This window comes from Myxocyprinus asiaticus, chromosome 20 (genome assembly GCF_019703515.2).
Source record: "Myxocyprinus asiaticus isolate MX2 ecotype Aquarium Trade chromosome 20, UBuf_Myxa_2, whole genome shotgun sequence".
In the NCBI taxonomy this organism is placed as follows: domain Eukaryota; kingdom Metazoa; phylum Chordata; class Actinopteri; order Cypriniformes; family Catostomidae; genus Myxocyprinus; species Myxocyprinus asiaticus.
Genome location: NC_059363.1, coordinates 25,664,177 through 25,676,698, shown reverse-complemented (window position 1 = coordinate 25,676,698; position 12,522 = coordinate 25,664,177). Strand labels below are relative to the sequence as shown.

Genomic DNA, 12,522 nt, shown 5'->3' with positions numbered 1-12,522 from the left:
CAGCCCTAAAATATTAAATATAAAACTAAAAACAAAACAAACTGATAGTAAAACTAAACTGAAACACTGAGACAAAAACTAAACTAAAACTAACTAATGCAAATGATAATGAATTGAAATTACATTTAACTAATTAAATTAAATTGAAAGAACAAATAAGAACAAATTTAAAATAAAACAGAAATAAAAATGTAATATGAATCTATAAATCTATATAAGAATTATAAATGAAAAAAAAAAATATATATATATATATATATATATATATATATATATATATATATATATATATATATATATATATAACAACCCTGGAGCAGTTTTAACAGCACCTTCTTTGTGCTGCTAACCTTTAGAATCAATACAATGGAGTTTGAACATCTTATTTAGACAGCTCTGTTGTGATAAGAACATCTGCAATGTGAAGACTGTTTTGATGGGATATTTTGTTAGCCTTTGATGTCTCGCTGAGCTGAGTAATCTTGTTTAAGCATGCATGGGGCGTGTGGGCAACTACAATCCCCTCATCTGCATTAACAAAGACATCACAAGCTGAATCATACATGTTAATTCATTCTCAAGGCAAACAAAATGACATTTTCCAGACAAGAGATTGACATAATAGTTGATACATTGACAAAATGCACTCATACCCTTGTGCTGAATAATTGTAGCAGTTCTCCAGCATTGGCATGGCTGACTGTAGATATATTATGTCCATGTCCACAGGTTCCAGAAGGGAAGTGTAGGTGTCCATCGTAGATCACATGTGTGTCATTTGCTGGCTCGAAAGCTGGCTCCACCATCAGTCTTTTATTTTCAAGTGAGATGAAACCTCTGAAGATATAATGAAGATTTGAACAATATTAAAAAGTCCCCTCCCCCTACAGAAACAATATACACAAAGCCACTATATTCACCATGCAACTAATAGGTAAAGTAATAAGTGGTATTTGCTACTGTAATCCAAGCTTCACTATAGCTATTGCTCATACTATAGTTTAGGGATTTGAACAAACTTTGGTGCCACGGGCATGAATCCTAACTCAAATCGTGCCGCTTGTTGAGCTATGAATTTTCTAAGCAATTCAGTTAAGACTATAATCTCGCAGATGCTAAAAAGGCAAAACAATCCCATGGAGTTACATTGAGTATGGATTTGAGCCATATATAGGGACCAGAGGAACATATATACTTGGTGGTGGGGTCTTTTAACTTAGGCCAGTAGGGAACCACCTAGCAACCACCCAGAACATCCTAGCAAGCATATAGAAACACCCTGGCAACCACACACAACACCCTACCATCATGGTGAAAACTTTTGCATGAGCAAGCAACACTCACATATTCATCACAAATGAAATAATCTGATTCACTGTACTATTTACCTCAGTGATGACAAGCTTTATTGCTGCTGTAAGGTAATACTTTCAGTTCCTCTGTGGTGCAGGATTTTTTATGGTCTATAAGTATTTAAAGTAAAAAAAAAAAAAGAAAAAAAAAGGGGATGCTGCGCATAAAATCTGAGTAATGGTAGAAATCTTATAGTTCATTTAAACTGCACTCTTGCTGAAAGTCATGGTGACAGCTGTAAAATTTTAACTCTTGATTAATGTCAGATTATCTCATTCTAATGCAATTACTGAGTTTATCAACAGAATATAATTTGAAAATTAAAGGCAGATGACCCTACACCATCTAATAAGTTCTATAGCCAATATATCTCCTTTCTAATAAATCCACTTGTTTGTCTTTGTACCACAGGGAATTTGGTTGATATGGATGTTTCTCTAAAATGACACCGGTTGTATAAATTTTAATTTCTCCCTCCCTCCCTGTGGCAAACACCCCATTACTCACCAGAAAGTGAAATATCTGCGTTTGTGGATTTTTTTAATGTCTGACTGTATATCAGTGACAAATAATGATAATCATAATTATACGCCCATGGGTCATACGCCAAAAAAACTGAAAATCCTTTGAAAGATATTATTGAGAGATAATGGCATAAGAAGGGAGTATGTCAGAGATACAGTTCTACAGAATTAGGCCATGGGATGAAGAGTGGGCTTTTACTTCTCCATATAATAACAAGATAGAATAGATGAAAATCTCAAGAAATACTGATACATCAAAACGGTGCTTGGAGAAGGAATGATAAATCAAATTATATCTGATGATACACTCCTTGCAATTTATAACTGAAATCTTCGGCTGCAAAAATTCAACCAGAAAATACTGAGCAGAAACATTCTAACAGTATGGCAATCTGATATACCGGTAAAGTATTGCACATTTCAGCATTTTACTTCGAAGTAAAATTTCCATCGCAAAGCCCCACACCCAAGGGTGTCACGCATCTACATTTTTTGAGCAGGTGAGAAAAGACATGACCAAATCAGAAATTAAACACTTTTTAACTACTTAATAAACCAAGCAAAACTGAACTTGACAGTCAGTCTCCATGCATTTTTATTGTTTGGAAAAGAGCAGTTTTTACATTTTCATAATAACTATTTTTGTGTTCCTTGAGAATCATGAAATGATGACATAATTTTCAGTTCCAAGCAAATTATCTGTGGAAGACCAGTTGCACCAACCAAATTTAGAAATGTAAATAGGTGATTTCTGTCACTGACTGTTATACAAACACTTTTTATCTACAAAAATTTAAATTGACATGATGCTTTTGCACACACCCCAGAGACATAGTGAGGATAAAAAGCCACAATCACTTTTGTCTTGGAATTGATTGAACCACAGTAAACCTCTGTGTGACAGATACAGCCTTAACATCTGCCGACCTGAAGGTCTCCAGGGCTTGCAATAATAAACATGGTTAGCTTTTAATAAAAGTGTTTTGTAATTACAACCAAGAGCCCTTGGGGGCTTGGTTTACTTTAGACAAAAGCACTGATGCTTATTCAACTGTATTCTGCCGTAAAAATCGTCCTTTACGACAAATTTACTGTAGCCAAATGTTCCTTCTAATTATGTTTAATGGCATTGCTCAAGTCTTTCACAACATGTTAAATGCTGTCCCACAACATTTTGTGCTTATCTCCAGGACAATGAAGCATGGGATGATACTAAAGCTTTTACTGATGTTTAATCTCACGGTTTTATAGTCTCTAAATGCCCCTTCATATAGGAAGAGTTGTAAAGTCCACTGAAGACAATATCTGAGACAATAAATGTTCGACAACTTAAACTTCATAACAGCTTTCCACACTAAAACACACACGCTTTAAACAACTTTTTTAAGGAGTTTTAACAACTTTGAAAATTAGAATTCAATACTGCTGACAATTACAGCAAATAGTCTATTATGGGATAGAGGGGCACCGAACAGTGCTTACCTGATACCAGAGCAAGTACTAAGGCTGACATCAGAATGGGCTTGCCCTTGGACCTCGCCATGGTAATAGCAATTCATCTGCAAAACCAACAAGCAAAGTCAAGGGCGAATAGTCTTTTGTAGGCAGACTTTTCACTATTAGCATTAAGGCTTCTTTCCAAGAACCACCCACTTAGACAGGAACAGTGTTGGGCAAGTTACTCAAAAAAATACTCCACTTAAATTTCTAATTACTCCTAAAATTGTAATCAGATTACTTACTACAAGTAACCACAATATAAATTTCTTTTAAATCCCTTTCTACTTTCTAAAACACTTTTGACACTGAAACATTTTTTATTTTCTGTATAATGAATTCAAATTAATGTCTATATTTTCACTTTTATCATTGTCACACACTAGTCATACACTCGTTTCTCCCATACGATAACTTGTTAGGGGTACAAACCCTTCAGCTGTCACAAAAGTGCAAACAGACGTACATATTACAGGGGTCATGACATGAGTAATCAAATTTTAACATATAAGAGTTCATTGTACGATTAAAACACACTTTAAGTTTCTGAACTCAAAACTTGCTCCTCACTGCAAAAAGTGCATTTGTTGAAACCAAGCTGCCAAAACGACTCGTTCTCTACTTGCTCCACATTGTGATGTCACACTGTGGTAGACATTTGCATCTGACCGCCTCCACAACAACATGTCAACGACTGCTTTACCTTATCACTTCCGTAGCCCCGCCCAGTATTGGTGAGCAGTGAGATGGCAAGGAGAGAGAGAAGGTCAGTCAAGAGCAGAGAGCCAATCATAACAGTGGCCGTTTACTGTCCAGACTTTAAGGAGTTGCAACACCAAAATCGACCGTTTCTGACAGAAGGTCATAATGAGAGTGAAGAATTATCATGTTTTACAAATATTTGACTGTTTTTTGTGCAAAAAAAAACCTTTACTAATATTATAAGTGAACCTCAAGGAACAGATTAAAATAATAAAAAAGGCATGTCATGATCCCTTATTCATGTTTTAAAAGTGTTCTACATGAATAATTATTTTAGAAATGTACATAACCCAAGTAATGTAATTAACAGTAATTAACTTAAAATCAGTAACTGTAATCTAATTACAAGAATTTAAAATGTAATATGCTACATTACTCTTTGTATAGTACTACAACAGTAACTACATTACAGTAACTACAGAAACTAAGTAAATCAGATTACACCCAACACTGGCAGGAAGAGATCGTTTGATTGACAAGTTTTGGTTTTATGTGCCATTCAGGGTCAGGGTTATCTAAAAATCTATTATATATAAATTATAAACTGTTGTGTTGAAAAAAGTTGAATAAATCAATTCAAATGATAGCGTGGCAGTCTCCACTAACTGTTACAAAGAAAATAAGAAAATAATAGTGGAAAATTTATATGGACTTTGTGATCATTTTTTCATCATCTTTGTGAGAATTTCTGTCCATTCAAAAATAATAAGTACTTATGATGTTACAGACATGAATTAGTTTTGCTGGAGTAACCTATTCTATTCAGGTTGATTCATAAATATTTACTTTCCCGGAAGTTGCGTAAAGCGAGCCAATCAGATTAGAACTGGTGATTTCAGCAAGGGTTTACAATTTTTCTGTGAAATATGCATCACAAGTCAATGAACGGAGTGTGGCCGGTCCATGGGTATGCCGTCTGAGGCCGAGACTAATTAGCAAATAACTCTATGAAGGCCAGAAATGTTGGCCAAATACTTTAATTTTAGACCAAAAGATCAGGTTAAGGGAGTTCTTTTTTCAATTAGCCATAAAATTTGATAATTGTGTAGCTGGAACTAAGAACCAGTCCAGGTGCAAGATATGTCAGATAATTTTGGTCTGATCATTAATGGTCTGATGGGATCATGTAGCATTGTGCCACGTTGCAATAGTCATAGTGAAACAGCAGTCTTCGAATGAAACCACACATTATCTGCCAGTAAGAGAAGTGTATGTTGGTCTATTTTACAGAGAAAATATTCTCCCTTGTTATAGCTGGCACCAGTCCCCTAGAGGCCTTTCTTGTGGAAATACCAATTGGTAGCCACAGACTGGACAGGCTAACTGCCCCCACACTCACAAATATGTTCAAAAACACTCACATGGACAGTCAAATCTCTCAAAAACATGCCACTCTGTCAAAAGCAATCAGCAATTGATGGCAAAAATCCTTGACATAAAAACTTATCTGTCTCAAGGCAATCTTGTGGCTCCCATTTCCCCTTAAAATTTAGCAGACCAAAAATATCAAAGAATGTACCAGGAACATCCATAGATGGAGGACATCTAAACAGCCAGAGCTACAAATTATGACTCACTAGCTAATAGTCCCATTAAATAATACACTGGGCTGGCAGAGTAAATTCTGGGGCTTATATTAGTGAAAACAGGCCATTTGTCTTTCATAATGTCCTGATTTTAAGGATCTCCAGGACAAATACTGAGAATTTTTTCTAGGTGTCTGTCTTCCATGACATGCATTTAAAATGACATATTTGCTGAGAAATTAGCTTTTAAAATGGTTTTAGTAGAAAAAAAATTGAAGGATTCAGTGCCAATTTAAGTGACACTACATATTTGTTAAACAGTTCTTGCAAAGTCAAACCTTTAAAACAGTTAAAAAGATATTTTATAATCTCATTCTCATCTTTTGAACCAAAGCACTAATTCTGACTAATGCTATTTCTCTATGTTCTTTAATTTTTTTATATAATATTTTCATTTCAAACTAATTTAAGTGCGTTCTTTCTTTACTTTGTGAAAACAAGATTGTCAGTCTACTTTATGAAAATAATATTGTCAGTCAATTTTCTTGTCACTTGCGCTAAAGTCGTGTCAAGCTGTTCTTACCTATTTTTGATTAATCTGAAAAAAGCTCAATTTTTCAAACCTTCTCAGATTGAAAACAAAATGGTTTTTAGAACAAGCTTACACGATTATAAATAAGAGCTAAATATGTCCAGCAGAAATAATATAGCCATGCCTCCACTTGTTTGATTGGGATGCGGGGGGTGGCAACATGTTGTCAAAGCTGTCAGTTATGGTTCTTAGCATTAAGATCATCATATTATAAAACTACAAAAGCAGGCAGCAGGCAGCAGGCAATTCAAATAAGGCCTGACAATGATGTCAATCCATTGTCACTGTCATCATGTCAACATCACATCATATTAGATTAGATTAATCAGTTTCCTGGGAAAACAGTCAGAGAAGTGCACTAGGATGTAGATACAGTACTAGTAGATATAATGTCCTATGATTCCTATGAGATGATTTTAAGTAATTTCAAGTGTACTAATCAACTCTTTGGTTATTTTTGTAGTCCTTTCTACCTATCAGCGCTGCATTGTTACTACATCTTACATTCGATCATCTTGTATAAGTGTCATTACCAGTAGCGAAACTACAGGCAATGCAGGGCCCGGGGTGATGGGGGCCCATGAAGGCCGGCAGAAAGGAATAGACTGAAACAACAGCAGGCCTGACTGGCGATGAAAAAGGTGCAACGACTCAGGAGATGTATGCTGCCTATGTTAAACCGTGTAAAAATTTGTTGTTATATATTTTAAACCTTACACATACACACACACCGTATACAGTATGTATATATAAACAATCCATTATCTCCCTAGGCTGTGATTGACAGAAAACAGAAAAATATGTGTTGATGTGAGACATACCGTAGAGTTGTGAGTGCTTGAAACAGTTTGTCCATCCTCCCTGTAGTGTGTCTCAGTGTAGTGGCTGGCAAAGAGGCCACTAGAACAAAATAAACACACACACACACACACACACACACACACACACACACACACGTGTTGGTGCGGCTATGCTTATGAGGACTCTCCATAGACATAATGATTTTTATACTGTACGAACTATAGATTCTGTCCCCTAACCCTAACCCTACCCCTAAACCTAACCCTCACAAAAAACTTTCTGCAGTTTTACATTTTCAAAAAAAACCATTTAGTATGTTTTTTAAAGGATTTGAATTATGAGGACACTAGAAATGTCCTCATAAACCACATTTATAGCATAATACCCTTGTAATTCCCAGTTTGCAACCTAAAAAAAATTCTCGTAAACCACCCAAACCTGCCCACACACACACAAACACAATATTTTTTGCTTTGCATTGGCATTATTTCCACATTTCTACTTACACAATTTTAACATCAAAAGTAGTATGGGTAAACACATTAGTATAGTTAATACATTATGAACTAACATGAACAACAATGAATGAACAATAGTATATTTAATTAACATTAGTATATTCAATTAACATTAAGCAAGATTATCAAATCCTCTAAAAATAGTGTTCATTGTTAGCACATGATATTTACAGTAATGCATTGATATAGAACCTTATTGTGAAGAGCTACCAATTGCACACACACAAACAAACTTGCCAGTTAAATGTAAAGCAGAATTTCTGAAACATGATATCAAAAAAGCCCTATTTAAAACTCTCTTACAGCACTGTTACATTTTCACTTCGAAATGCAAACCAAATTCATCTCATGTACTGCCCCATATTTGCAGACAAGATTATGGAAGTATGTCAGACAGTAAACTGGGAGTAAACTTGATTTTTGGAGATCCAGATGAACAGGAAATGTAAAAAGTAGGGCATTTTATTTGTCATAATCGAAGGAAGTGATTAACATCCAGACAGACGCATCTAGATATGCCCATAAATACATACAAACACCATTCTAGTAGGAATCCTGTCCTGGATGAGTATATGTGCATTTGTAATCAACAAAAGACCACAAAAGAGTATGCAATGGAACACAGGCCATAGAAAATATATTTATGAGCTGTGCTTGCAAACATTGTGTGTGTCTGTGTTTGGGTAGGAATTATTTTTTTTTTTTTTTTGGTGGCAGGTCCGTCTCTGCTCCGACTTTACTGATAAAGAAGAGAGAGTGACAGGTAAAATGATACTGACATGATGAAATCCATATGTAATCACCTTAGAGTGCTTACAGTGTTCCATTTTCTAAAGTTCTTATAGTGTTTTGCTGTAAGCTTAATGGTAAACTATGCAAAAGTTTATCAATCATCCTATTTTAAATTACAATTACATTGCTCTGTTTGATTGAGCATCCAGACCAGCCCGAAACAGCAACACTGGCTCAGCCAATGAAATGAGTTTGGGGTGGAACTATCTGTTTGCCTTACCAATGGAAAAACCTGTTTAAAGTATTTTTTATTTTTTTATTTTTTTGCAATTCCATGTGATGACGCAAATGGCGCAGAATATTTTAGCTTTAAAAATAAGTCATATTTGTTTTTCCCCAGTTTAAATATTTTCAGAATTTTGAACTTTACTAAGGTTAAGTTATATATAAATACTATTTCTAACTGTGGAGAAATACTCTAACTGACAGAAGCAGACACCAAAAAATCACAGTCCTTGACATTTCTCAGATTTCTCCTCTGGGCCTGTGTATACCATAATTTTCCTCTTGTATACATGCACATTCATCAAATGAACAACGGCACATGAAAACAGATACTGTGTTTGTATTCTGGAGGCAAAACTTCATTTGGTATTCACCTCATTCCTCACCTGCTTGGTTAAGACCTTGGACTAGCATATTACTAGCATGTGCTAGACCATGTGCTAGACCTTGGACTAGCACATGGTCTGACTGGGGCAGTGGTAGCTCAGCGGTTAAGGCTCTGGGTTACTGATCAGAAGGTTGGGGGTTCAAGCCCCAGCACTGCCAAGATGCCACTGTTGGGCCCTTGAGCAAGGCCCTTGACCCTATCTGCTCCAGGGGCGCTGTATCATGGCTGACCCTGCACTCTGACCCCAGCCTAGCTGGGATATGTGAAAAAGAAGAATTTCACTGTATATGTGCAAATGTATAATGTGTGATAAATAAAGAAAATTAATTAAAAAAATAATTAATTAAAATTAATTTAGTAAAACACTACAGCTCAGCTCTCTAATTACATGGCCTGCTGCCTCCATGGTCGCTGTGAGAACAGCCATTTTTGGTTTAATTTCATTAGACCATCCCTCAGTAATGACAGCACTCCAGTCCAATTCCCATTCTCCACGATTTGATCCACATGCCTATGGAGGAGCAGTTTGTTGTTTTGGATAGAACTTTAAAGCATCTAGTTGAAAGGTTTTGATGTTCGCAGGGATGAACTGGTATGACAGCCATCCGAATTTGAATCCCAAAAGTGGCGTGACTCCCTCAGTGCCACAGAGCGATGAACAAGGGAGTGTGGGAGTTGGTCCATAGGGCTGTGTGAATCATAAAAGAAACGCTGGCTGTGGTGTAATATGCCAATTAGGGATTAATGCTACACAAGTGAAACTCTGCCACAAAGGGCTTAAATATGAAATAGGCCTTCAGCGCTTTGCCTGAGAATGGTCTGACTCCAAAGCTTTCAGGAACTAAATAATTAAACATATTTTCTGAATTCATTACAAGTTAAGCTCAATCTACAGAATTTCTAGACACAAGTGGGTTTGGTGAAATTGCGAGCGCAAAGCGCTAAGGGGCTGGGTCAAATGCAATTTAATTCTGAGGTTCTTCTCCGGTTATTGCACCATCAGCGTCCTATTATATAGTCCATTCCCTATTAAGCACCAGTGATATAAACAAAGACACCACATTAATAAGAATTTGGTAGTGTAAATGAGCTGTAATCGATGAATCAGAAGAATAGAAATATGGATTTAAGTTCTTTTGTGTATTAACTGCGTCCTTATTGAACATCTGGCATATTGTTAGTGATACGCTCCTTTTATAGGCATGGAAAATGTGGTTTATGTCAGGACTTGAATGTAGGCTCCGTTAAATGATAGAAAATGTAAGTATTATTATTCAAATTGATAGGTTGTGGATTGAAGGATCTTTTTTTCACACACTTCAATCCGTCGATTTTGCTTAAAAAATTTAATTAATTTATTGAAACATGAAAAACTTCAACCAAAAATATTTATAAATTCAATTGACATTTTAAACTAAACAAAAATATAATTAAAATAACAAAGTGGTAAAAACAAATACAAATATAAATAAATCTAATATAACTAACTCCCCAAATCCAAACATTTACCCTCAACAACATCTTCCACCGGCCCCTTTTGCAGTGACTTAAAAATCACTCAACGACAACAGGTGGAAAAATACCAATACAAATTATATTATAAATATAATCTTAAATATAAGCACAAAAATAATAGTTGAAAAATAAACCATAACCTCTAGAAAGTTTAGCATAAATCTCATACATTTTTGTTTTATAAAACGGCTACAACAGTGATTGGCAGGGACCTAATTTGATGTTCTACAACATTTTCAGAGTTTGGAAATTAACTTTATTACCACCTGCTGGTGGAATCTCCAAACTGAAAATGCAGGAACTAATTTTAGACATTGCGCTGAGAATAGAGGTACTGCTGAAAAGCCTTAGCGCAATTACTTATTTCTCAGGAAAATAGCAAATTGCGCTTTGCGCCAATTCATTAGCATACAATACACCCACAGTTTGCGCATAATCACCCACAGACAGCCAGGGTTGGGAGGGTTACTTTTGAAATGTATTCCACTACAGATTACAGAATACATGCTGTAAAATGTAATTTGTAATGTATTCCTTTAGATTACTCAAGGTCAATGACATATTCTAAATACTTTGGATTACTTCTTCAGCACTGGTAGATTTTTTCACTTGTTTTGACTATAAAAATTCTGCCAGTACAGTAAGACAACAAACACATGTTAAAAATACATTTTCTGAAAAACCTAAACATCTTATGCAGTGTTGTTTCTAAAACAAGATAAATCTAATTGATCTTGTTTTAAGGATTTTGTGATATTTTTACAGGAAAACAATATACAAATTATTATCAAGAATATGATTTTTGCCCTAATATCAAAGGTCTTACTAGAAAAGAAGAAATTATGATCCAACGTGAATTTTCTTGATAAAAAAATATGATCGTGCCTGGTAACATGCATGTAAAATGGCTAGAAATAGCATTTTAGCTTAGCGTAAAGCTGACAATTTACACAAGGTTTATTTCTATTTCTTCTGCTGCAAACTTACTTCAAACTTACTTCTCTGTCTGCTCGTATGAATGTAACACATCATAAGAAAGTGTTTCACCGCTGTTCAAATGCACTTTGGATCGCATCATTTATATGTATATATGTTTTCCATCTGAAAGGACTAAATATTAAATGAAACAAATGACAATAAAATGCAAAGTAATCTCTTCAGCAATCAAAATACTTTTTGAATGTAACTGTATTCTAATTACCAATGATTTAAATTGTAACTGTAGTGGAATACAGTTACTTATATTCTGTATTTTAAATACGTAATCCCATTACATGTATTCTGTTACTCCCCAACGCTGCAGATAGCGCAAACACTCCCACCCATGCCCACTTGCACTTTGGGCTGGCAAGTCTACGTCTCAATTTTTTATTGGTTGTAGAATTTTAATGTAACTTATTTTATACAATTTAATGAGTCAATAATAAGTCATCTTGCAGCTCCGGAGGTTTGCTGAGGCCGCCTAGTGTGCCCCGGCTCCCTGGTTGAGAACCATTGGTTGAGTCTACACCATGAAAAGAGACATTATATTCACAATGCTGCAGATCATTCCACCAAAAGTTCCACCTGGGTTATGACCATGACCTCCATAACTCCATGCACCACCCTACCACTCAAGGTGTCTGTTTCACCCGAGGACATTCTTCTCATGAATGCATTCAGAAGTGTGGCGGGTGAATAAAAAGTTTAGAAACGCATTAAGCCAGCACTGCGCCCTGGTGATTTACTGTTGCTATTTGAATATTGATGTTGTGAACCATTTTGGATTCTCAAAGTAGGAAATGGCTGGTAATGACAAAAATAGCTGTCAACCAAGGGTAACTTTGACTGCAGAGTTTCTTCAGTAAGCACAGGCACAGTGACCCACAAAAGGCTCTCTGATAAGCAGTTCTAAAGCACAATATGAACTTTCACACTAACAGCAATGTAAGCATTTCAATACTTATAAAGACATCCTCTAACAAACCTGCAGAGAAGCAAAAGTACTGTAATGAACACCTCAAAAGGCCAGGAAGCACTCCTGTGTGTA

The 12,522-nt window shown here is 35.6% G+C and overlaps 1 protein-coding gene across 1 annotated transcript in view; it reads right to left on the bottom strand.

Moving 5' to 3' along the window:
* Positions 1-12,522, bottom strand: part of adam12b (ADAM metallopeptidase domain 12b) — a 184,268-nt gene that overhangs the window by 107,211 nt on the left and 64,535 nt on the right. Inside the window, exons 4-6 of the mRNA XM_051646093.1 lie at positions 7,076-7,154; positions 3,360-3,436; positions 654-837 (exon numbers count right to left, since the gene is read on the bottom strand). Of these exons, the coding sequence (XP_051502053.1) occupies positions 654-837; positions 3,360-3,436; positions 7,076-7,154 (340 nt within the window). The remainder of the gene's footprint in view (positions 1-653; positions 838-3,359; positions 3,437-7,075; positions 7,155-12,522) is intronic.